Genomic DNA, 26,612 nt, shown 5'->3' with positions numbered 1-26,612 from the left:
GCTCCTCTCACATAGGCTCCCTGAAACTGAGTGAGTGAGAGAAAGAGAGAGAACGTGACTTCACACTGATCTCCTTGGAGACATGGCTGGTTTGAATCGGTGAGAGCGACTCTGGCCCACTCATTAGTCCGGTCAGTCACGCTCCGTCCACCACGCTCAAATTTTTACCAGCGGGAACTTGCTCTGTTTCCTCCTCAGGTGAGGACGGCGTGATACAAAGAGCAGTTCATTCATCCTTTTACTCTTTAATGAAGTGCTGAGAATTTATGGAGCAGTTCACGAGCGTGGCATGACCAGTCAGATCGCAAGCCCACAGAAATATCAGAAGTCTTTTCATTAACGCACTTTTTTTTTTTCAATTTTATTTTTCAATATTTTTACTAGTGCTTAAATGAAGCACACACATACCAGCTTTTCAACAATACACTTCACCAACACTGATTACTGAAATTCCTCAGATTACAAACTCTAAAAGGATACCCACAGTCCCCCTCTGTTCTCTCACACATAAACATTCTCCTGAAATCACATTTTCTGAGAGTCATCAGGGCACCTGAGAAACAATACCACCCCCCCCCCCCCCCCCCCCCCCCCCCACCACACACACACACACACACACACACACACACCACCCATGAAATATATCTGTGACAGAACAGAGACAAGGCAATGTGATATCCCTGCCTCTACTCTTTTCGTGTTTTAGTAAAAGGAAGAGAAGAAACTGAAAGAGAGAGGAGAGACACAGACAGGCCTGTCTATGGTCCTCAGCCCTCTAAAGCAAAAGATAATGAAGAGTGTCTTTTATGTTTCATGTTAGCTTGCTCTACTTGTCTAAGGAGAAGCCTTGACCTAAAGCTGGACATACACTGTACAGTCCACTTAAGACAAGACCATTTCATTCACTTTCCCTTTTATCTTTCACTTTCTCTCTCTCCTGATTCCTCACCTCTCCACCCCCTCCACCTCCTTTTCTCCACTTTCTAACTTTTTTTTTTGACTTTTTAAATTACTTATGCACATCACAGAGGGGAATACACAAAAGCTGCACTTAAACTAGCAAATCCAATTCTCTCAAAAAACAGAAAAAAAGAAAAACAAAGATTAGCCACGCAGAAATTAACAAAATAAAAAAACACAACCAGTTATGTCATGTCAGAGAGTGTACCCGGGGCATGCTCGGACAAGGAGAGATCCTTGTGTTTTACATCTGCCAGCTAAAAGGATGTGTCACCGTGCAGCTATGAGCAGTCTGCTCACTATGACGGTATGATGAACAAGGCTACGCTCGTACTCTTTCACTATGCCTCCGAGAGTATCCAAATGTCTAATACAACATTTAGCAAGATTTGACTTGCACAAGTTATCAAGTTACTACGTCTCATATACATAAACACACATAAACATATGTATGCGTGCGCGCGCAAAAGAAAAAAAAAAAACATAGCAAGGCAGGGGACAGAACAGGAAAATAAATTGCCTCAAATATGAATACAAGGCTTAAAAAACAGTAAGAAACACTGTAAGAAATATTATAGAAAAGAAAATATTACAGAAATGATGATGATGATGATCTAATTTAATTCAAACTCTTAAACAAATCATATTAAGATTATGATTATCATGTGAACGATATTGTAGAAGGCAATCGTGCGATGACACAGACTTTCAGGTCTGATAAATATGAAACACCCACACACACGAAAGGATCACAGTTTAAAAGTGAGATATGAGCTCACATTTATTTGGTATGTGATGGGGGCTCACGCTGACTGTGTTCCTGGTCTGTCCTGCTCACTGAGCCAGATTACCATGGATTAAAGTTCATACTGACACAGACTAATACTATAACTGCACAATCAAATTTTACAATGCTGGAGGGTAGTGCAAAACTTCAGTTTTTGACGATAAATATTTTAATTAGGTCAAGTGAACTGCTGGATGGGCAACCATGACCGTACTGTTTGTGCCTAATAAAGTCTGAATTCTCTAAAAATATGCTGACCAAAAATAGCTGACAGTTCATTGACCTTCCAGAGAGTAATGTACACTTCCACTAAATAAATAGGTAATGTACAGATCACATCTAAAAGTTGTACTAGACACACGTGTGCTATATTTTGGAGCTAAGCCTTTTCCATCATCAAGACAGTTCTAGATTCAACATGTTCACACTAAATGCCATCACTTCACATTCAAACTAAACAAATCACTCCTCCAGATAACTTGAACCCTAAAACAAGGTGTGTTGCTGAAGTCGGGTTTTTGAAGTCAAAATTAGACGTAGGGTTCCACAGGTCCAGTGGCGCTCCTACTGTAAATCCGGTAATCATTTAGGGTTGAAGACGATTCAGCTGTTAGTAGTACGGTACGATCAAAAACCTGACACAGTAAAAACGAGCAGCTTAAACAATTTTTATGTTCATAATGTCTTTGATCCACATGCAGAGGGGAACGTGGAACTTGTGAGGAGTTGTGTCTGTACTTGTGAAAACCCGACTTGAAACTACTCGAGACGTGCTGGCATATAACAAGCCGTTATAGGACAAGACCTCGCTTACTCGGTCACGGAATACGATTCGTTTAATAGTTTGAATTAAACTGGGCAAAGTGACATGAAATTGGTCAAGAACCTGTCGTGCACATTCTACGCTAATATTCGAGCACCTGAAAGTGGTCTACAGACTCTGTGTAGCGTACGCCGTGTGGTCAAAACGCAAGGGACATGCTGAAAATGTAACAAGGGACGCTGGATCTCCACTAAATACAGTGCCTGAATGTGGGAAAAGAGCCTGTGGAAAGGTGCTCACTTTAGCCATTAGTTGCGAACATGGGGTAGTTTCGGGACAGAAAACACTGGGATGGAAAATATCACACTTTCACTGAAGAAGAATTTCTAGAGCTGTTCGTAAACTTGATACCCTTCCACAAACCAAGCATCTCCAGCAGTCCACAAAGCTACGCAACAAAAGTCGTTTGCATATAGGATGCGCCCTCACCCTCGATTTTGCTAACTCTCCTTGTTTTTGAGTTGTAGGTGCCTCGCTGCTTATTTGAAAGCATCTTTTTTAAAAAAAAAAGACTCGCACAGAGGAACGCTTACGCCGAACCGTCACCAGTCAGTGTTTCAGCAGTTGGATGCATCACTGAAAATCGAGCGATGGGCAACAGCAAATCTCCAAAAGCATCTATTTTAGAGACCCCAGATCCTTCTAATGTAAGCCAAGAATTCAGTCTGAACTGGCAGTCATTTTCGGTGTATTGTCTGTTCAGTTGCTGTCTGCCACTAAGAAATTCTCGTCGACACACGCCCCCGCCCGTAGTCTGAGACACCTTACCTTTGGAATTGCTGAATGCGGTGTACCAGGACAGAGATATAAGCCCGCACAGTCCGAACAATACGACCGTTAGGAAGGTGCCATTTCTGAGCCTCATCTCCGGGTCCGCACCGGTATCATGTCCGAATCAAACACTCCGGTGTCTATTCAACGGTGCACGTTTGCGTCGCGACCGTGAGAGGAACACTGCTGCACGTCCGTGCTCAAGGAAGCTAGGAGCAATGTTTGTTATTGCGCGGTGGTCGAGCACTCATTCGCACAGGCTGCGCGAAATTCGCAGTGGGGAGGGGGTGATAGAGAAGGGGAAGGTTCTTTCCTAGTTCTCGCATAGTCAGTACGGAGCCACTAAAGAAAGAGGGGCGTGCTTTGTGTGTGTGTGTGTGTGTGTGTGCGCGCGCGCGCGTGCGTTGAGAGGGGAGGGGCGGGGGGGTGTTCAAACGTGTGCCAGCGGCTTATTTTCATATTCCGCGCATTGAATTGAATGACGTGATGGCCTAGAGGCGCAGCTGCTCCTCCATCCGGTCGGAAATTAAGCACGTGTAGCTGTCTCATTCAGACAGCGCGCGGAATAAGAATTCCGTTTTCATTGATGCTGGCACCTTCGAGACAATGCAATAAGGTCCTTTTCACCTTTTAGGCAATCATGCATTTATCTATACAAATGCATATTCATTTTGATGGTCGCCGGTCTGTATAGCCTATGGTGACTGTGCACGCAAAGCAGGCGTTCATGCCCCTAACTTTTGTGCATCATACTCAGCAGATCAATGGAGCCTGCCAAATTAAGCGTGTGCCTAAGAAAAATTATGAAACACGGCGGGGCTCGCAACCCCCGTTTGAGGACAAACCAGCAGAAGACATCCGCCGAGTGGTTTAAACCGCTATTTAAACTAGGGTGAAAGGGCAGTCGATGTCACCTGGTTCAGTTTTATGAGATCTGATTTAGGAGCAGTTGACAAATGTTCACAATGATAATGAATGAAAAGAAGGCGAAACAAAAACATGATACGTTATCTGGTGTGCGAAAGTCTCGTTTTCAATGTTTACAAACCCTGAAACGAATGTCACTCATATTTTTACGCCTTTGCCCAATTTTTTGCTGGAATTAAAATACAGGCAGATTTGGTCTGAAATTAAAATATAGAAAAAAAGAAAGTTTTTTTCTCCATGTTGATCATGCAACTAAGTAAAAAGCAACAGTAGGCCCACAGTAAAGTCGAGAGTAAACTCATTGCGGTGTCAGTACGCCTAAAAAATTCACTTTTTCTTGAGTAAGGCACCATCTAGCGGTATACATTGATAGAGCTAGGGCTCGAGAAAACCTCGTGCGCCGTCCAAGGAACTGCCACGAGGAATAAAAGAACACAAAACATTAAATGAGTTCTGGATATGTCTCATCTGAATATATTTTACGTTTTAAAAATAAACCAAAGAAAAACTTTTGATAAAACCTGCTGTCCTACAATGTTTAAACATGTAAGCCTGAGTAGGCGTTATACATATTATAACATCGAGTCACGATCGTTTATTTTAATAGCCTATATGACGTAACAGCAAATACAAAACTTTTAAACTTATAACTTGAGCGTAAAATAAAGCCTTTGGTTGTATAACCACACAGATGAGCGGGTGACTCAATCTAAACGGAGCAAATTATTCAGTGGAAAGGTCGTCTTATATTCATTTCCGTCAGAGCGACTAACGATGGTTCCGTAAAGTTTTATCAACGATGTTCGTTCTCCAATGACAGGCACTGTGCTTTAAAAAAGTTGTTTGAAACCTCTTAAACAGAATACTTGACCATCTGACAACTGAGCCATTCTCTGCGACAGGAATCAGTCTTAAAAGTTATTTCGATAGCGTGGGTCCTGTTGTACCAAAATAAATACTCTGGTAACGAAACTCCTGGGGGTTATTCCAGAAAGCGGGTTTACTGAAAACCAGTTAGTTAACTCAGAGTACGTAGTAACCCTCCTAATAGAAGAGCCATATGGCTTTGTTTTGCTCGGAGAATGACGCCATAGGGCTCTTCTTGGGAGGTTTACTACCTGCTCTGAGTTAACTAACTCAGAGTTTTCACTAAACCCGCTTTCTGGAATAGCTCCCTGAAGACTAACCTGCAATAAAGTGAACAGCTTATCAGCTTGGGAAAATCTTCGAATTTGTAACTTTTAGTAAAAACGAATTTGGCTACATGGAACGTGGCGGTGATGTTTTTCTTTAATGAAAGAGTCACTGTTTCTGTTTCTGATTTGATATAGGCTACTTAAGACCTTACTGAAACGTCTCAGCATAGACACACAATATTTGGATAACAACACCGTCAGGCATGTGACTGAAGTGAGTCACAATCAGGTGACAGTGTAAATCGCCCTCTTTCGGAATGATAGCATTCCTTCCGGTCTGAGACTGGAAACGTCATGTAAAACAAACAAAAGAGATTTGTAGGTTTCTAGAACACGAAATGACACGGCAAAAATCAAAATACAGAAAACAGTTTGAAATATCGCTGTTTGTCAGCGAGAGGGAAGCTTTATTTTATGAAAAACTCACAGATACACTTGAGAGTATACAAACAACATTGTTTTTATGGCTTGGATGACTGAGGGCCTATTAAATTCAGTGAAATAACAGTTTCTTTATTCTCCTTAACCAACATTAAAAGGTTAGGCTATAAGACCTAAGAAGAGGACAACAAAGTAGAAACAACTTAGACCATACTGTTCAATATTATATATCCTTATGTTGACTTTAATTATTATCTGATAGCCTACATGACTGTTTACCGTAGAGTCAGCTTCAGTACTTGCTACATGTGTTTACAGCCTGTCAGCTTCAAATATCTGATACATCTGTGATCATACCGGGATCAAGTATTTTATATTGGCTCCCACATCTCTTATTTATAACTGTAGGCCTATACCGACCCCAGTTAATGAGAACGCGTGCCAGTGTCGAATGATAGATAATGTGCAAATTAAACATGACAGAGCTCATTAACGGTAGTGTGCAGCGAATGACGGGACAAAAGAACCTCACTCGCCGAGTTTTACTGACTCTAACTGGTAACTGGATCAACAGAACAGGTATTTTCAACTTATGATTTCACTACGTGGGAGGAACATTTTTGCAACATCTTCCATTACTCCATCAGAATGGCCCAGAATGGAGGGGGAGAGGGGCAAATCAGGGTGACAAAGATTTATCCCCTAAAATTGTATATGTTATTGTTTTAGCATCTAATTACAGAATATTACAGAATAATAAAATATTACAAATATTGGAAATAAGGGTGTTTTTCACTAGTCCTGATAGCCACGTTTTATGACACACACAGTAAATGCATACATAAAAACTAAATCAAAATAACCTCCATAATTTTCGCTGTTTCCTCAGTCCAGAGGGTTAGATGGATACATAGATAAACAGTGAGAGAGAAAGAAAAAGACAGAACAGCCTTAGGAAGGGTACAAGACGATCACCAAAGTTACACTGAATTATACAAATTATAGGCTACACAAGCCTAGATTGTCAGAGTTTCGTGCACATTTGTAAAAAGAATCTCTGAGGCCATACGGCCTTCTCCTAATAATTTGTGCTGCTGTTTAGATGACCTTGGCCGGGAAAACCCCGCGATAGAACTGCTGTGTCATTCCTCAGACACCGCACCGCGCTCCGCCCCGCTGTTTACAGTACCTTGAATCACCGCGCCTGATCCATGCATTGGGTACGGACTTCCCCTCTCGCCGAACGGTACTCTGCCATGCCCATGCTATGTCGCGATTGGCTGAGCCGAAGTATAAATATTGCACATGACGTGAGGCAGCATCTACGGAACTGTATTCTTTATACAGGAAGCGCGCTGTCCGCAGAAACGAAATAAAGCCGATCGGCGCAGCTGAGCGATCCACTATTTTTACTGCGCAACAAACTCGAGAGCTCGACTTTTCCGGAGGCTGTGTTGACGAGAAGACGCGAAAATGTCGATAACGGTGAAAGCCTACCTTCTTGGCAAGGAGGATAGTCATAAGGAGATCCGTCGTTTTGCTATCGATCAGGACGTCTCTACAAGTTACGAATATTTGAGCAGGAAAGTTGCTGATGTTTTCACCAACCTCCGCAATGTGGCCTTTCAAATGTACTACAAAGGTAAAGTCAGTTTGGTCTTTTTTAAAAAAAAAAAAAAAAAGATGTCAGCGACATTTTGAGAGTTGTTTTGTACAGTTTGAGAGGTTATTTTTCATTAATGGTGTTGTTTCAGCTCATCCCAGTGGCTTGATTAAACAACCTCTCGGCCTCTTCATGGCTGTCCTTACAGAAATGCATTACTTATTTGTTTATTCAAAACAATGTCCGCTTATATACGAATATATCCGTCTTGTCAGATTTGCATGCCAAATGTTTTGTCTGTAGGACCATAAGGGGTACAGTCTCGTAAGCCTGTAACAAAAGTATCAGTATCATGAATACTTTGAGAAGTCCACAGGGCGCCTCCAAATAATACGAATAGGATAGTGAAGGTTTATTTAGAATAATGTCAAAACAATGTCGCTCATGTGAAACTCGTGTTGTGACGTACATCTTCTAACTGAGCTATACAGGCGCTATAGTTGCGACTTAATGGCAGCAGTTTATGGTCTGACATTTTTTGACTGTGTGTGTGTATATATATATATATATATACAGTGTATATATACACACACACATACACACATTACCAGTCAAAAGTTTGGACGCGCCTACTCACTCAAGGCTTTTTCTCTATTTTCTCTTTTTTTTGCTTATTACATAATTCCATGTGTTATTTCACAGTTGTAATGCCTTCAGCATTGTTCTACAATGCAGACAATAAAAATAAAGAAAAAACATTGAATTAGAAGGTGTCCAAACTTTTTACTGGTACTGTACATATAATATAGAGAAATAACCTTCCTACTTTGTGTTCCTGTAGTGTTCGTATTAGTTAATCGGTAATAATCACTTTTACATAGGTAACAGATTCTTTTTATGTTCTAATATGTGTATAAAGTAGTGAATAGTTAACTTGTGTCAACAGTAAATCTGTTATATCAGACATGGTCATGAGTTACCCCTGAACCTAAGATCACCTGATTCAGTAGATTCTCAAAACAAACAGACCTTAGATTCAGATCGCACAAAAAGACTATTTGACTCATCATTGTTTTTCCCTTTTCTTCCTCTAGATGAGGACGGTGATATGATTGCATTCTCCTCTGATGATGAGCTGATTATGGGCCTCACCATGGTTAAGGATGACACCTTCCGTCTCTTCGTCAAGGGTGAGTTCAACAATCTGACCCCTGCCATGGATTTCATTACTGGAACTCTGTAAATATTAACCCCAGTTAGCTTTAAAAATTCAGTCCTAAGATATTTATAATTGTTAGGTATTTACCATTCCAGTGTATATACAACTTATTTTAAGTAGATCTGTATGTGTATATTAGCTAAATCAAGAACTCAAACTTCTTGTTCAACATAAAACGAAGGTCTGCCACATTCTGGGTGTTCAGTACTTTATCAATAAATGTCTCCCATACTGTGCTAACCCTTTTTTTTTCCTTTTTCCACCATCCAGAGAAAAGGGAGCATAAGCGTGACTTCCCTGTGCACGGGTTTCCAGGGTTTCAGTTCCCACCACCCCCTGGACCTCCACACATGGGCCCTCCTGGACCCCCTCATATGGGACCCCCAGGTCCCCACCACATGGGGCCACCTCCTCACCACCCTCCTGTGGTGCACCCTGGCGTGACCTGTGACGGGTGTGACAGCCAGGTTGCCGGGACACGGTTTAAGTGCACGACCTGTCCCGATTATGACCTGTGTAGCACCTGCCAAGCCAAGGGCCTACACAAGGAGCATGTTCTTCTGCCCATCTTCCACCCCATGGCCAACCTGTTTGAGGTAAGCCGGAGCTGGAGTGCAAAGGTAACATCTGAATAGCTGATGCTATGTAGGAGACATCTGAATAGCTCTTCTGCCTGTTTCCCTTAATGCTGACGTATGCAGTCCTTCATTTGTCATGCATGGTACACAGGTTCATGCAGTTTTATGATCCTCAGTTATGACCATGGTAAGTTTGATAATTGACAAAACACTGACGCTCAGCCTGGGCCTTTATTTTGCAGTGGTTCCCTCGTGGGAAGTTTTGGCGTAAGATGAGGCACTGCATGTGGCCTGCAGCCCAGGCTCATGCTCATGCTCAGGCTCAGGCCCAGGCCCAGAACCAGGCCCAAACCCAGGCTCAGAATCAGAACCAGGACCAGCCAGGTCCATCTGGAACCCAGCAAGACCAGAGTAGTAAGTACCAGGACAACACAAGAGAGGCTTCAGTGTCAAATTCCATAACGTAACACCACTTATTGTTTTTGTTTTGCTGCTCACATACCATTTACTCATACAGAGTTGAGCCATTTAAAAAATAATAGCTTATTTGAAACGTACGCCCTATGAACCTGGTCGTCTATTCATACCATAACAAATAAGTCAGCCATTGTATCCATCAGTTCATGGATTGCTGAATTCTTCCCATACTTTTACTAAGTGATCATTCTTCCATGACGTGTCAAAGCGTTTCCACTATTCATCAGTTTGCTGTGTGTGTGCAGGTGCCTCTGCTCAGGCGAATGTGGAGTATCTGAAGAACATTGGGGAGGGTGTGGCTGCCATGCTTAGCCCTCTGGGTAAGTACTCTTATCAGTCATTATGTCACTGGTATGTCTAAGCCCATAAAGAGTGTTGTGGATTAGTTTTTGGAGAAGACAGATATAAAGAGAATTACCACAAGATACACTTCAATGTTGAAGTTTTCCATGAGAAACAGAAGACATTAAAGCATGGCAAGTAATTCTTGTGTGAGGTAGAAGTCTAAGCTATGAATCATATCTCGACTGAAATGATGCACCTTCATAACTGAACAGGTGAATACAAGTGGTATTAATCAGTTGTCCCTTTACAGGAATCGATGTGGATATTGACGTTGAGCATGAGGGCAGAAGGACCAAAGTGACCCCCACACCACCTGGTTCTGACGGACCTCCCAGTGAACGAAGCGACAGTGGGTCAGGAGGGGCAGATGGATTGGTCTCCAGAGGGACTGAAATGGGTCCAGAGAGCCAGAGCAGCACAGGCAGTACCAGTAATGGAGCAAAGGTACAGTCCCGAAGATAATGCAACAGAATTCATGAAAGCTGTTATTTTACATTTGGATTCTGACCTATCTTCACATTCTGCCTACGCTCTGTAGGGTAAACGGGACCTGAGCAGTGATGACGAGTGGACTCACCTTAGCCCTAAAGAGGTGGACCCATCCACAGGTGAGCTGCAGTCTGTTAGGATGGAGGAGGACCTGATGGAGGAGGTTCTAGATGATCATCCTGCCCCACTCAGCACTGCCTCCAGCTCCACCCGGGGCCCAACTGGCCTGCGTGAGGCAGCACTTTACCCACATCTGCCCCAAGGTACCGTATGATCCACCCACAGGCGTAACTCAAATTACCTTACACCTGTAGCTTTACCTGTACACATTTACAGGTCACATCACAACACACACACGCTGTTTCACCAGTGCAATCAACCAGAGCGCAACATGCCATTATTCAACCATCCAGATATATTCAGCACTACCATGACATGCCAAATGACACGTCATATTATGTCGAAATGTCATACAGTATCATCAGTCACATACACACACATACTGCAAAGAACTACACCACTACCACCCCACTGGGCAGTCTGACACGCTCTCACTCTCACACTCTCTCTCTCTCTCTGTCAGATGCAGACCCTCGGCTGGTCGAGACCCTGTCTCAGATGCTCTCCATGGGCTTCACAGACGAGGGTGGCTGGCTAACCAGACTCATCCAGACCAAGAACTACGACATCGGAGCAGCTCTGGACACCATCCAGTACTCCAAACGCTCGGGCCAAAACAAGTAGAGGAACAGTCCTGCCTCTCCAGAGAGGACCAAGGCCTTATCTACTGCACAATAATCAATGGCCTTTTGTTCAGTACTATAGCAACCTGACCAACTCTGCCTTTTCTCAACATGTAATCATTTCTTTTCATGCTGCTGGCAATTTAAATTACTCAGGCATTTATTAGAGTTCATATAACCAACTCATTTAGAACAATAGAAATGGATTTCGTTTTTTTTGGACATTTATTGGCTATAGCTTACATTGAAGACTATATACCTATATATCAGTATATACACAATTTAATAGTCTACATGCTATTCACTCATCTTAGCTGAGTTAAATTTGATTATGTAACTTTATTTGGAAACACACCTTCTCAACTTACATATTTACCATAAAAGTTTAAGTCAACTAAATTCTCATTGGAAATCATCAAATTGGTTTGAGAGCTCAAATTTTCCAGCTTTACTGGAATAAATTAACAGCTTGTTTATTTGTCAGAGGGAAAAAGGTCTGGAGATAAAGTCCTGTAGTTCTTTTGTTGTCAGTCACAATTAATGAAAGGTTTTGTAAACTGATTTGCGTGAAGGTTTACACTGTCTTTGGAAACTGAATCTTCTCTGTCTGGCTTGTTCAAAATAAAGAGCATCTAAGAAAAGCATGTTTGAAATCTGTGTGGATTACTATAAACTGTCTGAAAAGTAACTGCTTTGAATCCAAAAGGGGAACAGTTTAACTCCTAATTATTCTCAAAACCAAACCAAAAAAGGTCACCTACATCTCAATATAATGTTTACCACAGAGGGTTTCTTTATAGGGCTCCTTTGTATTAGAGAGGAGAAGTATGTTAAAATGCATCATCAAAGTCTTCATCTGTGTGGAAGAGGGAGCTGAAAGAGAGGGTGGGACATGGCCGCTTGACAGGCGGAGGCTGGTGACAGACCGGTTTTTCCAAATGGTTTCTTGACTGTGAGGTGAAAGATGGACTGCTTGTCTGATTGGTTGAACTGCCAAGCACACAGTGGCTAACTACTGAACTCATTCTTTCCAGAACACCTCCAGTTCTGTTCCCCAGTCCAACTGTTTCACCCATTTGGACACTGGCAGAGGGACCTCCCCTCTCATGTTTAAAACGGTTCATGTCTTTAGGCTCCACTGTTGTGACTGGCACATCAGTGTTCACTCTATTCACACACAGCTGGGTAACCTTTTCATCCTCTTCCTCCTCCTCCTCCTCTTTTGTAGGGACAGAGGTTAAGAATTTGCCCCATTTAGAGGCCTTTGTCTCCATTTTGTTGCCACTGAGCTTGTGACCAATGGAGACACCACCAGAGGGTCCTCTGAAAAACTCTGATGAAGATACTTTGGTGGTGACATCAGCAGGTCCAGTGCCTGTAGCTGTTCTGGAATAAGGCTCTGTAGCAATGCCATATGAGGCAGGGTTAGTGCAGCAGGTTGCCACAGGGGTGTCAGTACAAACGGTTGGTGAGGTGGAGTTTCCCTTAGCAGACCAAGTCCTTGCCTCTTTAGGCCTATGAGGCACAGAACTTTTCAGGGATGGTTCCACACTGGACAAACGGCTGAAGAATCCTTTGCTACTCTGGGGCTGTAGAAACAGTAAATAAGAGTGAGATTCCACCTTCTTATACATCCCAGCCACTCATCAGTGCTTCTCTTGTTCTCCTTTACATATAACATGAGGAGTCTAAACAATTAATCTTTAAAGACTGCACATTTCAGAGGTTTCCAACCAGAGGGTCTACAGGGTCACCACTGCTCTGACAGGCACTGCCACCTTTTGAAAACTGAACTTAAAATGTGCCAAAGCTTGAAACAGCATTTGGTTGAGATCTCTGGAACCATGTGCTGGTCTGTTGAGATGGGTGCACAGAATTTCATAATATAAAAAGCTGTACACATTCAAACATTTCACTGGGTGACCGAGGCTTAAGTGTAGCACATACTGCAGCAAGAGTAACTGAGCCGGCAGGTCGTCCGTGTGGAAATGATAACACGCTTACCTGCAGGGGCTGTCGCTCAGTCATCCAGTGTCCTGTCCCAGACTCTGTGTCCTTATTCTCAGCACCATCACAGTGGCCTTCACCGACCCTAGTCCTGTAGCCTGTCTTCCTCTTCCTGTGTGGAATGGAATGAGCAGAAACATCTGATTACCCACACTGGTAATCTCACAGTGTGAAAGAGGACATAGTCCTGTCATTCCATGGCCTTAAACATAGTGGGTTTTTTCCTGTCACAGTATAGAAAGTTGTAAGGGAAATTTGGTGTCTCCTTATGGAGAGTTGGTTAGTCCCAGAGACGACAAATGATGAATCATTTTCCTTTATTACATTATCATGGGAGAAGTACACCTCAGAGACAAAGTGCAGCTCTCACTGAGGTTAAGGAGTGCAGAGCTTTTCATATAGTAAGACAAACAAGTCCAAGGACATGTGTGTGGGGGGGTACAAGATAATTTTCTTGTAGAGCACAGGGTACTTGGTGTTCGCTCCCAGGTGTTACCGGCACACAGAGGCCTTGTCTTCTACATGATAAATGCTCATTGTTCTAACACACAGATACATTTTGCAGCATAAAGTAATAAAGCAAGCACAGGTCCCTATAATATTAATACTTCACCATGACAATAGTCATGAGGCACACTTTCCTTCTAAAGTTGCAGTTATAATGCAAAGCGATATCTTTCCCACAAAGTTCAGTCCAAAACAAGAACAGGTAAGTTCTCCAGACCGTGTGAACTACATCTAGATGATCTCTTTTCAGATAAAAGGGCCACCTGATGAATAAGCCTGTCTGATACTTAATACATTGTCTGCTTTGACTCTTCCAAAATCAATGTCAGCAGGTCTTGGTAAAGAGTGCTGGTGTTGCAATACTTAGTTTCTCAATCTCTCTTTTGGTATTGTCAAGGTTTCCATGAGGTTATCTGAGGACAGATGGAGAGGCTGGAGGCCCAGTTTCAGAGAGTAGGCCTTGACATCAGTGCATGTAAACATAAAACACCAGCCTCAGTCTACCTGATGTTCTTCCAGTTGCTGAATGTTCTTCTCTCTGTGTAAACATTTTCCTCTTCTTCTTCTTCATCCTCTGATGGTCTTTTCTCTGCCTGCTCCACATATTTACTCCAGCGACTCTCTGCTACAGCCTCAGCCTGATGACGACATTAAAAAAGTATTTGTGAGACAGATAAAGCTACGGGAGAAAGGTAAATCAATCAATAGATCTGTCAGTTAAAGGCTGTTATATATGAGTGTCACCCACACATTAAACTGGGTTCCTGTTTCTATCTACAAGTCTCTGAGCAAAATTATAGTAAGCACATAGTAACACAAGTATAGAAATCTTGGTACAAGACCTGCTGTTCACATGTCTGAGCTTCATCTCCATGCTCCTCTTCACTCCAATACTCTCCTTCTTTCTCCCTTCATTAAGTAAACACAATATTCATTTACAGCCATGGGATTCAAACTTGTTGCTCTTTGTACTAGTGTGTTAAGAGAGACAATAGAATAGAATATCCATGATCGCACACACACTGTGAATCTGACCTCTGCATTTAACCCATTCTATACATCCAGTAGTGAGCACATACATACACACCAGGTGCAGGAGCAGTGGGCAGCACACCTGCACCTGGGGGGCAGTTGGGGGTTAAGTGCCTTGCCCAAGGGCACTTCAGCTGTGGATGTTGAGGGAGGGAAAAAGCGCTGATAACCCACTCCCCCCCACCCACAATTTTCCTGCCAGTCCAGGGGACTGAACCAAGTCTGCTTCCTTAACCATTAGGCCACAGCTGCCCCATGAACTCTCAGCCCTGCCCATTTTCCAGCTTGTAAATTGTGTCAAGTGAAAGTGCCACAAGTGAAAAACAGACACTGTGAGAAAAGTGGGACAGTATGAGAAAAGTGGGCTACTTCTCTCTCTTTCTGGTTACCATTGAGTCCATGCTCTCTGATTTTCCTCTTCTAGCAAATTCCCTCGCAAGGAGTTCAGCTTCTGAACATGACGCCTACAGTCTGCCCCTGTACCTCGACCATACTCCTGCAACAAGGCAAAATTGGTTTGGGGACAGTGTGGAAAAATGACCTCTTTTTCAGCTATGTTGTATGAGAACGTGACTGTTGTGTAACTCATGTGACCAAGTGTTGAACTGTGTTGAACAGGCTAACTGAGCTTAAGATCCTGTGACACTGCGTTCATGACTGCAGAGGAGTATTGGGGGGGAAAATTGACTTATTTTGAGGGAAAAAAGGTGAAAGTTTAAAGTCAAAGAGAGATTAAAGTCAAAATAATATTTTGAGATTGAAGCAAAAAAAAAAACTTTCATAATAAAGTCTAAAAAAACTCATTACTATTGAATTAATTATCCACCTATACAGATACACTAAGGGTGCTTTCCATGATTCAACTTTAATAACGGAATTTCTTTTTTTACTCAGAAGTTTATTTCAACTTAAATCTCAAAATCTTTCAGAAAAGACGCCCCTCCCTCCAATATACAAACAAATAAATAACATTTTAATGATGTGTGCCCCTAATACCCTTCCGTGCCTGACAACTTGTTTTTGCAATTTTCACATTCCTGTCTAATCAGTCTGGACTGAAACTGACCTGTCTTCTCACTCACACGAGCCTACTGTAATATCCAATCTCTTCTATCAAAATCAAGAAAAGCGAACACGAGCTTACCTTTATAACAGACTGTTTTTCCCCACACATTTTGCATGTCCATTTTTTACTCTTTTTGACCTGACAGTCGGAGGGAAAAAAGCAGAATGTTCAGACTGGCGAAGGTTCTCTATCGCTAAATATACGTCTGTTTCCATTTTAAAAAAAGGTCTTTACAAAAACTGTATCGGCAAAATGCTAATACCTGTTAGTTGGTTAGTTCCACAGTTAGCTGAGTAAACCAAGTCTGGTGTATTGGTTATATCTTGTTAGAACTAGAATGCCACCGGGGGTCAACCTTTACTCCAGGGATAAACAGCATAGGATATATAAATGTTTCGACCCCCAACCCCGAACTGTTGTTTTTACCTCTTTGTGGGGTGGGGGGTTAGAACCTTAGAACATTGAACTGAGGTTGGATTAGCAAACGACCTAGTTTACCTTGAGGAAAGACAGCACTTACTTGTTGTACCTGAAACGTTTCACAGGAAAAACATCGAAGAACATGGAATTCTTGCACCATATTCTGTTGTCAAGTATGAGCTGCAGTATATGTGAGGTATGTGTTTGAGTATGCCGCAGACGTTGATTAGTGTTATCACATTACCGAACGAATCTCCCGCCGTCAGGTTTCTTCTTTGCTTAAAGTGTCGCTCAGTTGAACATTTTAGCGACGCACAACTATATTCGTCTCACTATCTCCATCCACTGGCGTGGACCAAGAAATGTCATTGCAAAGGCGTCCGAAGCCTACAGAATGTCAATAAAGATGATACAAGGATATGTGGACGTGAAGCATTCACACAGTTCGCCAAAATAAAGTAAGGTATAACAGTGCACTATACACCCACTTGAAACTCATTATTCTATATTAATAATTCTATATGAAATTATACTATATTTGTATTATCCAGAACTTTTAAACGAATGAGTGATAACACAAGTGACCTTCAAATGTGCATTTGTTAATACAAGAAAATCACATGAACAAATTCAACACCGAGTCACACATTTCAATTTGAGGAGCTGGCTTTATTTTCAGTGACTAGAACACTTCATATATTGTGTAGCTAGTGAGAAATGAGCATAATTTCAAGGCTTTTTCATGCATTGGCAGTGTCTAGGAAGTAATAGAAAGGTAAGAAAACAGGAGGTAAAGGCCCCTAACCCACCAAATCCCTTTTTAAAATCACAGACCAAACATTCAGCTGATTGATTAAGGCATTCAAATAAAACTCCAAATTCTTTTGGCCATAAACTTAGAATAATTTGGCTTCAAATACTGTTGCCCTCTCTCTCTTTTTCTAGAACAGAGAAATTGACAGCTCAAGACAGATATGTATTTGTGAACAAAGAAAAAAATCCCTGAGGTGAACTTGTTGCCCTGCAACATATTCTTCATGTTTTTCACTGAACACGCAGGAATGTATTTTTGTGGATGTGATAAGTGTAATACATACAAGCTCCAGGAAAATCAGGAAACTCTAACAAAAACCCAAACTAAAGAGGAGTTTAGCGTTGAACATTTTATCCCGTCACTTTTTATAGTATGTTCTCCTTTTTCAACTGCAAGTCAGCCCAAATACAGGTAGAACAGGCTTAGAACAATTGATTAAATTACATGACACAAGTCAGTGGACTGGGTGTGCATTCGATGGTCTTTATAACAACATGATTCAAAAATCACTGAAAGCAATAGAAAAAAAAACAGCATTTTTTAAAATAAAACAAATATCAAAATTTGAAATGATTACAGACTCCAGGTGCAGAAACAATAATCAAGAATTCTGAATGAAGATAACGATTTGTCATGCGACACACAACTGTGCTAATTAACCGATGAGCCACTGATTATGGAAGTAAATGAGAATGGGCTGAGTTTGTAGCCTGTTCCACTATAGAACTTGTTCTGGAACTCCACCCTGAAAAAAGAGAGAGAGAGAAAGAAAGAATTCTTACTGAATATCTGAAAGGCCCAGGATTATGGGTAAATGTATATCTCTTAAGGAAGCTAAAATTTGTGCATGTTGGTGTGTGTATGTGTATGAAAGCCTTACCAGTGAAGTCTCAGAGCATGTAAGAAGGCTGAAAGGCCCTCCATGATTAGTAGGATAGAGACAGTCAGCACAGCAAAGGCGGCAAAAATAACAACCAGAATTATGGAGCCTATATAGCTCTTACTGGAAAAGGAGATCCGCATAACCATCACCCACAATACCTCAGACAGCTCTGCAATACACACACGCACACACAGTTAGAACATACACAGAACTATATAACCCATCACAGAAATGTAAGAAACACGTACAGACGTACAAACATATAAGTGTGCGCGTACGCACACGCACACATACACACACAGACACAGACACAGACAGACACTCACGAGCATGAGCCAGACTGAGGGCCCACAGTCGTAGGTAGGAGGCAGTGTTGGAGATGCAGCCCAGGCAGTACTCTATAGTATGAATAGCCTGATGCATGAACTCATTTGGCACATCAAACTCCTAGTAAAAAATAACAAAGGGAGAGACAGGGGATGACTGATTGGAGCAAAAATAGACACAAGAGAAAAATGTGGGTGGTGCAGGCATGTGACATGGCAAAAACAAATTCTACACATTGGTGTAGTTCTCTCAATATCTCTCACTTCTTCTTCTTTTTCTCCTCCACTCTCCATCTCTCCAGGGTGTGCGTTGATGGAGCCATTCTCTGCCAGCAGAGGGCGCCGTTCTCCCTGTAAAACAAGAGTGAGACCGCAATGCCGTTGAGAGCAGGTATACATACAGACTGGCCTTCATACCTGGAAATGATAAATTAACCATTCATGCAAGAAAAAACATGTTGTAAACTGTTATATGATTTAAGTAGGCTCATTGTTACAGCAAAAAAAAAAAATACAGTTAATCAATACAGCTCCCGGAGAGATGTGAAGTTTAATGATCTTATCAAAATAACTTTGAAAACTTTGGATAGCGTCTCAAGTGTGACTTTCATTAACATTTCCTGACTATTTTTAGTCTGTTCACAGGTTTACACTGTCACTAATGTAAGAGGACACATGGGGTTGAAGTGAAGAGGGAGTGCAAGGAGGCGCTTCTCTCTCCCGCTCTGTTTCTTCTTCCATACAGACACTCCTTCTTTACACACTCCTGAGTCTTAATCAGCACTTAATCAGCACTTAAACACCCTGTTCAATATTTAGCTTTGTCCTAAGAACTTTTTCAAATCTCTCTAACTCTCCCAAAAAAAATGGCATGATATATAAATAAGGGAGCAATGTGGCAAACCCTTCCAAAGGCGTATATGGTTTTTCTACATTTAATAAAAGCGATGTAAATAATTAGCCAGGTATTTATAAACGATCCGTCACTAACGGAAACACAAACACACACACTCACAGAGTACTGCCGTCTCCTCCTCTTGTGTGCAATGTAATCGTGGACGGGTTTTCCAAGCAACAACACAGGAACCGAACATAAAGCTACCACGACCAGGACCTTCTGTACAATCTCCTGCAGAGAGAGACCAAAATATATTACTCTAACATACACAAACATTAACTTTAATTTAACACGAACATCTAATATTACGGGAGCCAAACCACTTGACAGAGGGAGAAGGCTGACCTGGCCATGATAGAGAGGTGGATTGTCCTTGTTCTCAGCAAACAGGAACATGTCTATGAAGTGAATGAGTATGCTGGGCGCTGAGTTTGAGTGCACAGGGCCGTAAGCAATCCATTTATAGATGATCATGAAGACCAGATAGCCAAAGAGACACAGCATAAAACACAGCTCAGGAATCAGCACCAGGAAAATACTGCTCACATGCCCAAAGTGCCTGCACAATGAGTGAGAGTGAGAGTGAGAGAGTGAGAGAGAGAGAGAGAAAGGGGGGGGGGGGGGGGTAATTATTATGACGTTATGACACAAAAAAACAGAAAATTCATGTTGCTTTCTCAGATCCAGATTCCTGTAATATTGCGTCATATTGGGCAGACAATCCGAGTTCGAACATCCTTAAAATGCAGAACTGGGCTTATTCGAAATCAAACAAAAGCAGCCTGTAAAATAAGACATGAGGAACAAGTCTGACGGACTCACAGGTAGTTAAAGAAGGACAGACAGACTCCAAAGCTCATGTGGATGATTCCGATGATGACAGACATCTTCATTTTATACGAGTTCAGGAACGTCAGGTGATTGTTGGCCAGGCCCCAGATCTGTGCAGAGCCAAAAAAGCATCATTACCACCACTGCCATATTAGACTGTGTATTCCAATTTACAGGCCACAGTTTCATGGTAGTCACATATAAATGGGTTAAAATGATTCAGTGCACTCTAAACAAAACAACAACATCCTCTGTTCTTTTGTTTAATGTTGTTTAATGCCACATTAGGGGCTTGACACTCACAAACAAACATTAGGAGTACCATGAAATGTAAATCTGACACATCTGCTTCTTTTAGAAAGAAAAGAGGTTTTAGTGACTTACCGGATCAATGCCAAAGGGATAGGGACCAGTGAAAACACCAGTGACATTTGGGTCCAAACTGAGGTACTGATTATTTATGAATGTCTCGTCACTGATAGAGAAAGAGAGAGTGAGAAAAACAGACAGAAAAATAGAAAGAAATTCTGTGTGTGTGTGTGTGTGTGTGGGGGTATAAGTGTGTAACCTACATCCAGTTGTAGTGTTGTGGTTGTGAGTGTGTGTGAGTACCTCTGAGTGCATGTGGGGATGTGCGGTTCAGTACGCATGAGAACATGTGGAGATGTACAAGTATATGTGAGCATGTGTGAGTGTGTGTGAGTGCAACCTACGTCCAGTTGTAGTATTTAGCATTGGGTTCGACATGCCAGCCAGAGGAGAATGTACTGAGGCCTTTACTGAAGCATTCATTATAAATGGCCCCAGTATAGATGGAGAAAAGGCCCATCAACAGAATCAAATACCGCCCTCCAAACATCATACGCCAAATCTGACAGAGAGAGAGAGAGAGAGAGAGAGAGAGAGAGATTACAAGCCAGCAAGTTATAGTTACTTCACTATCCATTCTTAAATAGAGCACAATAACTACGGAAAGACTGCAGTTGCACAATAGGCCAACTTCTCAGAAACAGGTTAAACCTAGTCCTGCTTTAAACTGTATTCTGAACATAAATTCTATGATTAAGATTTATTTTAGCCAGCAAACGAGTCCTACACCCATCACATTAACACCACAGAGAAGGATGTAAGGTCCGTGTGTATGTGTGTGTGTGTGTGTGTGTGTTATTGTTGTTCATGTGGGCATACACATCTACACACCTCATTGGTATTGTTCCTCAGTTTTGGATCTTTCTCCTCCAGAATCATCCACAGAGCGGCCAGAGCCATGAGGAGACCGTGACCCACATCCCCAAACATAACCGCAAATAGGAACGGGAAGGTAATTATGGTATACACAGCTATTCTCACACACACACGGGGGGACAGGAAAAGAGAGAAGTTGTGGGTTATGCACTGTCTGATGTATGTGTGTGTGTATGTGTATGTGTATGTGTGTGTGTTACCTGGGTTGACCTCTCTGTAGCTGGCCACCCCATAAGCATCGACAATGTTCTGGAAGCCAGCGGTGAAGGCATTGGTGGGAAACAGGGTGGGAGGGGAGGTGTTGGCTGGCAAACGGTTGTAGAATGAATCTACACCACTCCCACTCTTTCTCTGACAGAGAAACACACACCAATAAAAAAAAGAACAATATGACACACATGCAGTACAGTATTAGAAACTGTCTTCTAACTGTTAACGTAACTGTACAGCATTAGTTCTCTCACTGACTCCTCAGATCTCCTCTCTTCTCATCTCTACACATTCAATATTTCTCTTTCTGTCCTTCCATTTCCTTTCCCTTATCTTTTCTATATGTGGAACTTCTCTTCCTGTTGTTTTCCATTCATCCTCTCACTCTGTCAATGACACACACAAATAAACACACACCCCTCCTTCTCTGAGGGCACTCTGCAGTGCTGGCAGTTGGCTGACGGGGCACCAGGCCTCTGCGATGAGACACTTCTCCGTCACAGAGGGACTGCACAGATTCAGAACCATCTGCACAGCCTTACACTTCTGCACTCGCACACGCCACTGAGGCACGACGGCCAGAGCTTGCACCAGCAGCTGCTGCAGATACTGCTCTGTCTGCCCCATCACCTGAGACAGAGACAGACAGAGAGAGAGAGAGAGAGAGAGAGAGACAGAATGACACATTAGTTAGAATGACCTTCTATGGAAAAAGGGATGTTCATAGGAAAGAAGAGTTCAATCACAAGTTGCACAGATTACAAAAGTTCTGTACTGGTTTGTGTCTAATTTGCTTTTGTTTCTAATATTTCCAAAATGTATCTGTGACAAGCAGCAATGAATGGCCAGTTTACTGGCATCTGTTTGATGGAGTTATCTTAATTAAATGATTGAAAAATGTCACTCACTGATTTAATATCTTCTATTCTGCCCCTCAGGCCATCAAGCACCTCTTCTCTGTCTGTTTGGCTTTCAGGATATGCAAAGGTCTGTGTGTGGAAACTGTGTATGGGTGTAGCCCAAAAACAAAGAAAGAAAAATTAATGAAATCATAAATAACACTCATAGCTAAAATACAAAGAACACAGAGAAGGAGTCAGACAGAGGAGCTCACCAATCACAGATCTTCTTCACTTTTTGTCCAATCTGATCACCCCAGTACGAGATCAGAAACACTGTCCACTGTATCATTTCCCCCTGCAGCCCAGAATAAAAGCATTCATATACTGCTACACATGGACATGCGTGTGCAAAGCGTTACATTGGTTAAAATGGTGCTAAAGCTTTTAACCATGAACATATGACAACTGTTTTGTGTATATGCCTCTGCCTATTCCCCTCCCATGCCCCACCCTCTCCACTCACAGTGTCAGGGTGTTCCAGTTTTTCCTCCATCTCTTTGAAGTCCACAATGATGTAACCACGGCACGCTCGCCATAGCAACCTCTCAAAGGAGGGGACCTTCCACGGGTGTACCACGCCCGCGACAAAACTGAGTTTAACATCTTGCCGATTGTCAATTATGTTACCTTGGTCAAATGAAGGGGGCGGAGCCTGAAAGATACACATAGATGCACACACAAGCACATACACACGAGACAATTAGTGCTTGTGAATATGCCAGTAGAGGTACATAGAGCTTACAATCAATAGTGAACTGATGCCTGAATCTATGTTTAAAGTTGTGCAGGGAGTTCAAATTACTTAAGGCCGTGAGAAAAAGAAAGAAAGAAAGAAAGAAAGAAAGAAAGAAAGAATGGGGGTTATTGTTCTAGTGAGACAGAGAAGAATGATGGAAAGTGCAGTTATGCTTTAAAAACTCGTAAAGAGGGGAATCACAGTTTTAACCCATAGTCTATTAATAAAGGCAGGGAGATAATGTGAGATGTAGTTGTCACCTGGGAGGAAGTGAGAGAGTGTGTCTGAGTGAGAACTCCCTTGTATTGACACAGCTGGTTGAGCTGAGCTCGGAGGCTGTCTCTGTTCCTGGACACCTGCAACAACACAGTAAATAGCAATAATGCTATACCATCATGTTCTGAATGTTACCAGGCCTTTGAGTATCCTTATGCATAATTCAAAATAAGCCGAGTGCAAATATTCCAGACTGAATGAAAAGCTTGACAGAAAAAGCGTGCGGTAGCAAACGCACCTCTTTCAACTCGCGGGCCAGCCGTTCACTCTCCTCCTCTATGGTGAGTAACTCCCTGGGCTGAGGTGCAGGAGGAGTCAGAACAGGGGGCTGCAGAGGAGTCCGCAGAGTGGGAGACAGTGAGCGCCCAATCTCCTGCTCCAAAAATGCTGCATGTGTGTGTGTGTGTGTGTGTGTGCAAATGTGCAGATGTGAATTGGGGAGGAGAACAAAGAGGAACAAGATGACATTTTTGCAATGTTTTAACAACTTTTCATTACATAATGCAACTGTGATTTATGACTTATTACCTGACAAGACAAGAAGGTGACTAACCTTCACAAACTATACAATATAACACTGTCAATACACTAAATAGGATCAATTAATCTAAGATATTTTCATTAAATGGGTCACACTAATCACACTGTAGATTGCACTATAGAGGCACATTGCTCTGTCTCTGGAAGCTGATGGGAAATGTAGTTTGAGGCACTTACCAAATGTCTTCTCCAACTCTTCACATCTCCTCACTTCACTCACAAACTTTCTTTGAAAGGCATTTACATTGGGATTCAACTGCATTAAAGAGAGGTAGAATATTATTTTGCATTGCCTACACACCGGTAAAACAGTCAAGATTCTTTGATGAAAGGAAAACTGAAAGAAAACAAAGAGCCAAAGTTATGCTTATGCACTGCAGGAACACAAGACTATATTAATGATGCCAGTTAACATACAATGCTAATAAGGCTGTAATGCAATTGTGTTTGTGTATTTCATTAGAAACAAAATGTTTAAAGGGAGAAAGAGGGTTTCTTACATCTCTGAATTCAACAATACCCAGTTCCCCCAGTTCACTGACACAGTTATACGCTGAGCCAGACTGAAGAAAGAGCTGCACTAGACACACTTCCTCACTACGGAACATCGACCCCATGATCTGAGAGAGACAGAGAGAGAGAGACACAGAGACAGATACAGACAGAGAGAGACACACACAGAGACAGACACAGACAGAGAGATAAGGGTTATAAAAGTGAACTGAGACAGTGAAAAACAAATGAAAGACATAAAAAAAAAGTAGCCATCAGCTGTGTGTGAATCTCTCATACATTCTAAACTGAGCGTGTGCCGACATGGTTAGAAAATCTTGCACATCAGTGGAGCCTCTGTCTACACCATCACAAATTAAGAACAAGCTATTGCCAGTGTCACTAACACTGCATCACTCAGTTCCCTCAGTGTCTTGGGGAAACCAAGTCATTGCCCAAATCACATGACCTCCATGAGCATTTGACAGACTGAGGAAAATCTAGTCTTAGTTTCTGATAATAACACCAACCTTCAACCTGGACCCTGACTCTATATCAATCTGGGTTAAGTAAACTTGGTTCTACAGAAACCCGTCTTTAAATATGTCTCTGGAGCACAATGCTATGAAGAAAATGTGATTTTTCTGATGAAATTCAACCCCCACCCCCTACCTCCCCACACCCCCCAGGTTGTCAGGCGGTGGAGTAAACAAATAAGAAAGCATATGCAAATGACCAGGGACTTTTGGTGTACAAAAGAAAAAGAGAGATCAGACACTATAAAAAAACAAAAACAAAAAAAAAACAACAAAAAACAGGAGATTACAAGAGTGAAACTCAAAAGATGAAACACAGAGATGTTTTTACAACCTCTGCACACTAAATTAACCCAAATGCCCAAATATTCACTCTACCCTAAGTATACAATATTTTTAATCCAGCAGCCTAAAGCAAAACAACTCAAAAAAAACTTTGCCAATAGCTTAAGGCCTAGATACATAAACCTCCATAACAACTTCAGACCCCAGACCTGCGCTTGACACTTCCATTTATTCATTTAGCAGACTAGACTTAAACGAAACCTCGGATCAGTTTTTTTATGGTCAAGAATCCCAATAAATCATTGAACCCATCAATGAGATACATTAGAAATTCAGCCTAAGCACCTAACAATACAACAGCTGTTGGTAACCGTTACGGTTGAATTTTCCTGTGTTTCTTTCATAATTTTGGACACTCTGCAAACAGCTTCCAAAATTGTAGCAATAGGGTGAGAGAAGTGATACTGCTTTTGACTGTCACACTTTAGTGTTGACATTATAGATGTGTACATTTCAGCAGGAAAATGGGGAAGGCCACTTCCTACTTTTTTGACAGAGCACAAGATTTTAGAACAACGGAATTTCCATCCTTGATGCGGCTAACCAAGTAAAGGGCAAGTATACCTGCGAAGGAGAAACCGAGACTCGTCTGTAATATTTCAAAACTTACATTAGATTAATTTTGTGAGCTTTCTCCTTTGAGTTTTAACTTTGACAGTCCTAATTCCTCTGCCACAAAAATTTTAAACAAAGACCTTGACTTTTACTGCAACGCAGGCCCACTGTCACGCACATTTCGCCCAGTTTAACGAATTGAAACCACAAACATCTGGCCACATGAGCAACAATAACGCACAGGTAGCCAATAACGCACAGGTAACCACCTTTACTGACTAACATTGACCTTCGCCTTTAAAAGTACTAAAAGTACAAATCTATTTGTCAGGGAAACAAAATAAAGAGCCTGTTGTTAACTTCTTCGTATGCTCAATACTGAAACCATTTGATTGTAATCTTTTGTGTTTCAACGGCCAAATAACAAGAGACCACCGAGATCCCAAACAATCGTAAACCCTCAAAGTCAACAAACTTACCTAACTTAAGGTTCAAACTTACCCGCAAATAGCAGAACACTAACACCTATGAGAGCAAGTCCGGCTCTTCCCAATAGTTCCCTCTCTAAGAACGGGGTCTGTCAAGTCCAGCAATTTTTCATAAGGCTTTAACATAGAAACGCATACAACAGCTCATTAGTAGAACTTCACTGCGACCACAGCCAGTCATCGCTCGCCGACTTCCCGTTTCTT

General features: G+C 41.9%; 4 protein-coding genes across 5 annotated transcripts in view; 1 reads left to right on the top strand and 3 right to left on the bottom strand.

Moving 5' to 3' along the window:
• Positions 1-3,606, bottom strand: part of mgat4b (alpha-1,3-mannosyl-glycoprotein 4-beta-N-acetylglucosaminyltransferase B) — a 73,712-nt gene extending 70,106 nt beyond the window's left edge. The window contains exon 1 of the mRNA XM_030767223.1: positions 3,339-3,606. Coding sequence (XP_030623083.1) covers positions 3,339-3,435 — 97 coding nt within the window. The 5' untranslated portion in view covers positions 3,436-3,606. The remainder of the gene's footprint in view (positions 1-3,338) is intronic.
• A 3,559-nt stretch (positions 3,607-7,165) lies between these two features.
• On the top strand, positions 7,166-11,422 carry sqstm1 (sequestosome 1). 2 transcript variants are annotated; one of them, XM_030769310.1, is made up of 9 exons: positions 7,166-7,487; positions 8,543-8,638; positions 8,938-9,263; positions 9,488-9,547; positions 9,602-9,683; positions 9,962-10,042; positions 10,318-10,505; positions 10,606-10,819; positions 11,140-11,422. In XM_030769310.1, exons 1-9 carry the CDS (start codon positions 7,319-7,321, stop codon positions 11,298-11,300), a joined length of 1,377 nt encoding a protein of 458 aa, XP_030625170.1. In that variant the 5' UTR covers positions 7,166-7,318; the 3' UTR covers positions 11,301-11,422. The 2 variants fall into 2 exon arrangements, with proteins under 2 accessions (XP_030625170.1, XP_030625162.1); XM_030769302.1 differs by having other exon boundaries at positions 7,167-7,487; positions 9,488-9,659; positions 9,968-10,042; positions 10,318-10,511.
• Positions 11,423-12,129: 707 nt separating this feature from the next.
• On the bottom strand, positions 12,130-16,491 carry mrnip (MRN complex interacting protein). Its single transcript, XM_030783144.1, has 8 exons — positions 16,432-16,491; positions 15,990-16,049; positions 15,235-15,341; positions 14,656-14,722; positions 14,318-14,451; positions 13,304-13,418; positions 12,549-12,888; positions 12,130-12,437 (listed from the first exon to the last, which is right to left on the bottom strand). Exons 1-8 carry the CDS (start codon positions 16,489-16,491, stop codon positions 12,130-12,132), a joined length of 1,191 nt encoding a protein of 396 aa, XP_030639004.1.
• Positions 16,492-17,721: 1,230 nt separating this feature from the next.
• Positions 17,722-26,564, bottom strand: tcirg1b (T cell immune regulator 1, ATPase H+ transporting V0 subunit a3b). The gene is made up of 20 exons (XM_030769482.1): positions 26,422-26,564; positions 24,493-24,612; positions 24,170-24,248; positions 23,691-23,839; positions 23,437-23,532; positions 22,904-23,092; positions 22,653-22,735; positions 22,447-22,540; positions 21,956-22,168; positions 21,529-21,679; positions 21,284-21,423; positions 20,797-20,954; positions 20,468-20,558; positions 20,075-20,193; positions 19,598-19,811; positions 19,370-19,483; positions 18,619-18,705; positions 18,355-18,475; positions 18,026-18,197; positions 17,722-17,890 (listed from the first exon to the last, which is right to left on the bottom strand). The coding sequence occupies exons 2-20, from the start codon at positions 24,607-24,609 to the stop codon at positions 17,797-17,799; spliced, it is 2,481 nt and encodes an 826-aa protein (XP_030625342.1). The 5' UTR covers positions 24,610-24,612; positions 26,422-26,564; the 3' UTR covers positions 17,722-17,796.
• Positions 26,565-26,612: the final 48 nt, after the last annotated feature.

The sequence above is a fragment of the Chanos chanos genome, chromosome 1, assembly GCF_902362185.1.
Source record: "Chanos chanos chromosome 1, fChaCha1.1, whole genome shotgun sequence".
NCBI lineage: Eukaryota > Metazoa > Chordata > Actinopteri > Gonorynchiformes > Chanidae > Chanos > Chanos chanos.
Note: the sequence above shows the minus strand (reverse complement) of the source record. Positions and strands in the feature narration are given on the sequence as shown.

What these genes read in the sequence shown, in the direction of transcription:
- sqstm1 (XM_030769302.1), top strand. Translation starts at nt 7,319, where the DNA reads ATGTCGATAACGGTGAAAGCCTACCTTCTTGGCAAGGAGGATAGTCAT. An exon ending in AACCCAGCAAGACCAGAGTA is followed by an intron (nt 9,660 to 9,967) that starts GTAAGTACCAGG and finishes GTGTGTGTGCAG; the next exon opens with GTGCCTCTGCTCAGGCGAAT. An exon ending in TGCCATGCTTAGCCCTCTGG is followed by an intron (nt 10,043 to 10,317) that starts GTAAGTACTCTT and finishes GTCCCTTTACAG; the next exon opens with GAATCGATGTGGATATTGAC.
- mrnip (XM_030783144.1), bottom strand. Translation starts at nt 16,491, where the DNA reads ATGGTGCAAGAATTCCATGTTCTTCGATGTTTTTCCTGTGAAACGTTT. An exon ending in CAGAGAGCATGGACTCAATG is followed by an intron (nt 14,723 to 15,234) that starts GTAACCAGAAAG and finishes TACTTAATGAAG; the next exon opens with GGAGAAAGAAGGAGAGTATT. An exon ending in GACAAAGGCCTCTAAATGGG is followed by an intron (nt 12,438 to 12,548) that starts GCAAATTCTTAA and finishes CAGTCACAACAG; the next exon opens with TGGAGCCTAAAGACATGAAC.
- tcirg1b (XM_030769482.1), bottom strand. Translation starts at nt 24,609, where the DNA reads ATGGGGTCGATGTTCCGTAGTGAGGAAGTGTGTCTAGTGCAGCTCTTT. An exon ending in TGGCCCGCGAGTTGAAAGAG is followed by an intron (nt 23,533 to 23,690) that starts GTGCGTTTGCTA and finishes GTGTTGTTGCAG; the next exon opens with GTGTCCAGGAACAGAGACAG. An exon ending in CATGCTCTGAGACTTCACTG is followed by an intron (nt 17,891 to 18,025) that starts GTAAGGCTTTCA and finishes CTCTTTTTTCAG; the next exon opens with GGTGGAGTTCCAGAACAAGT.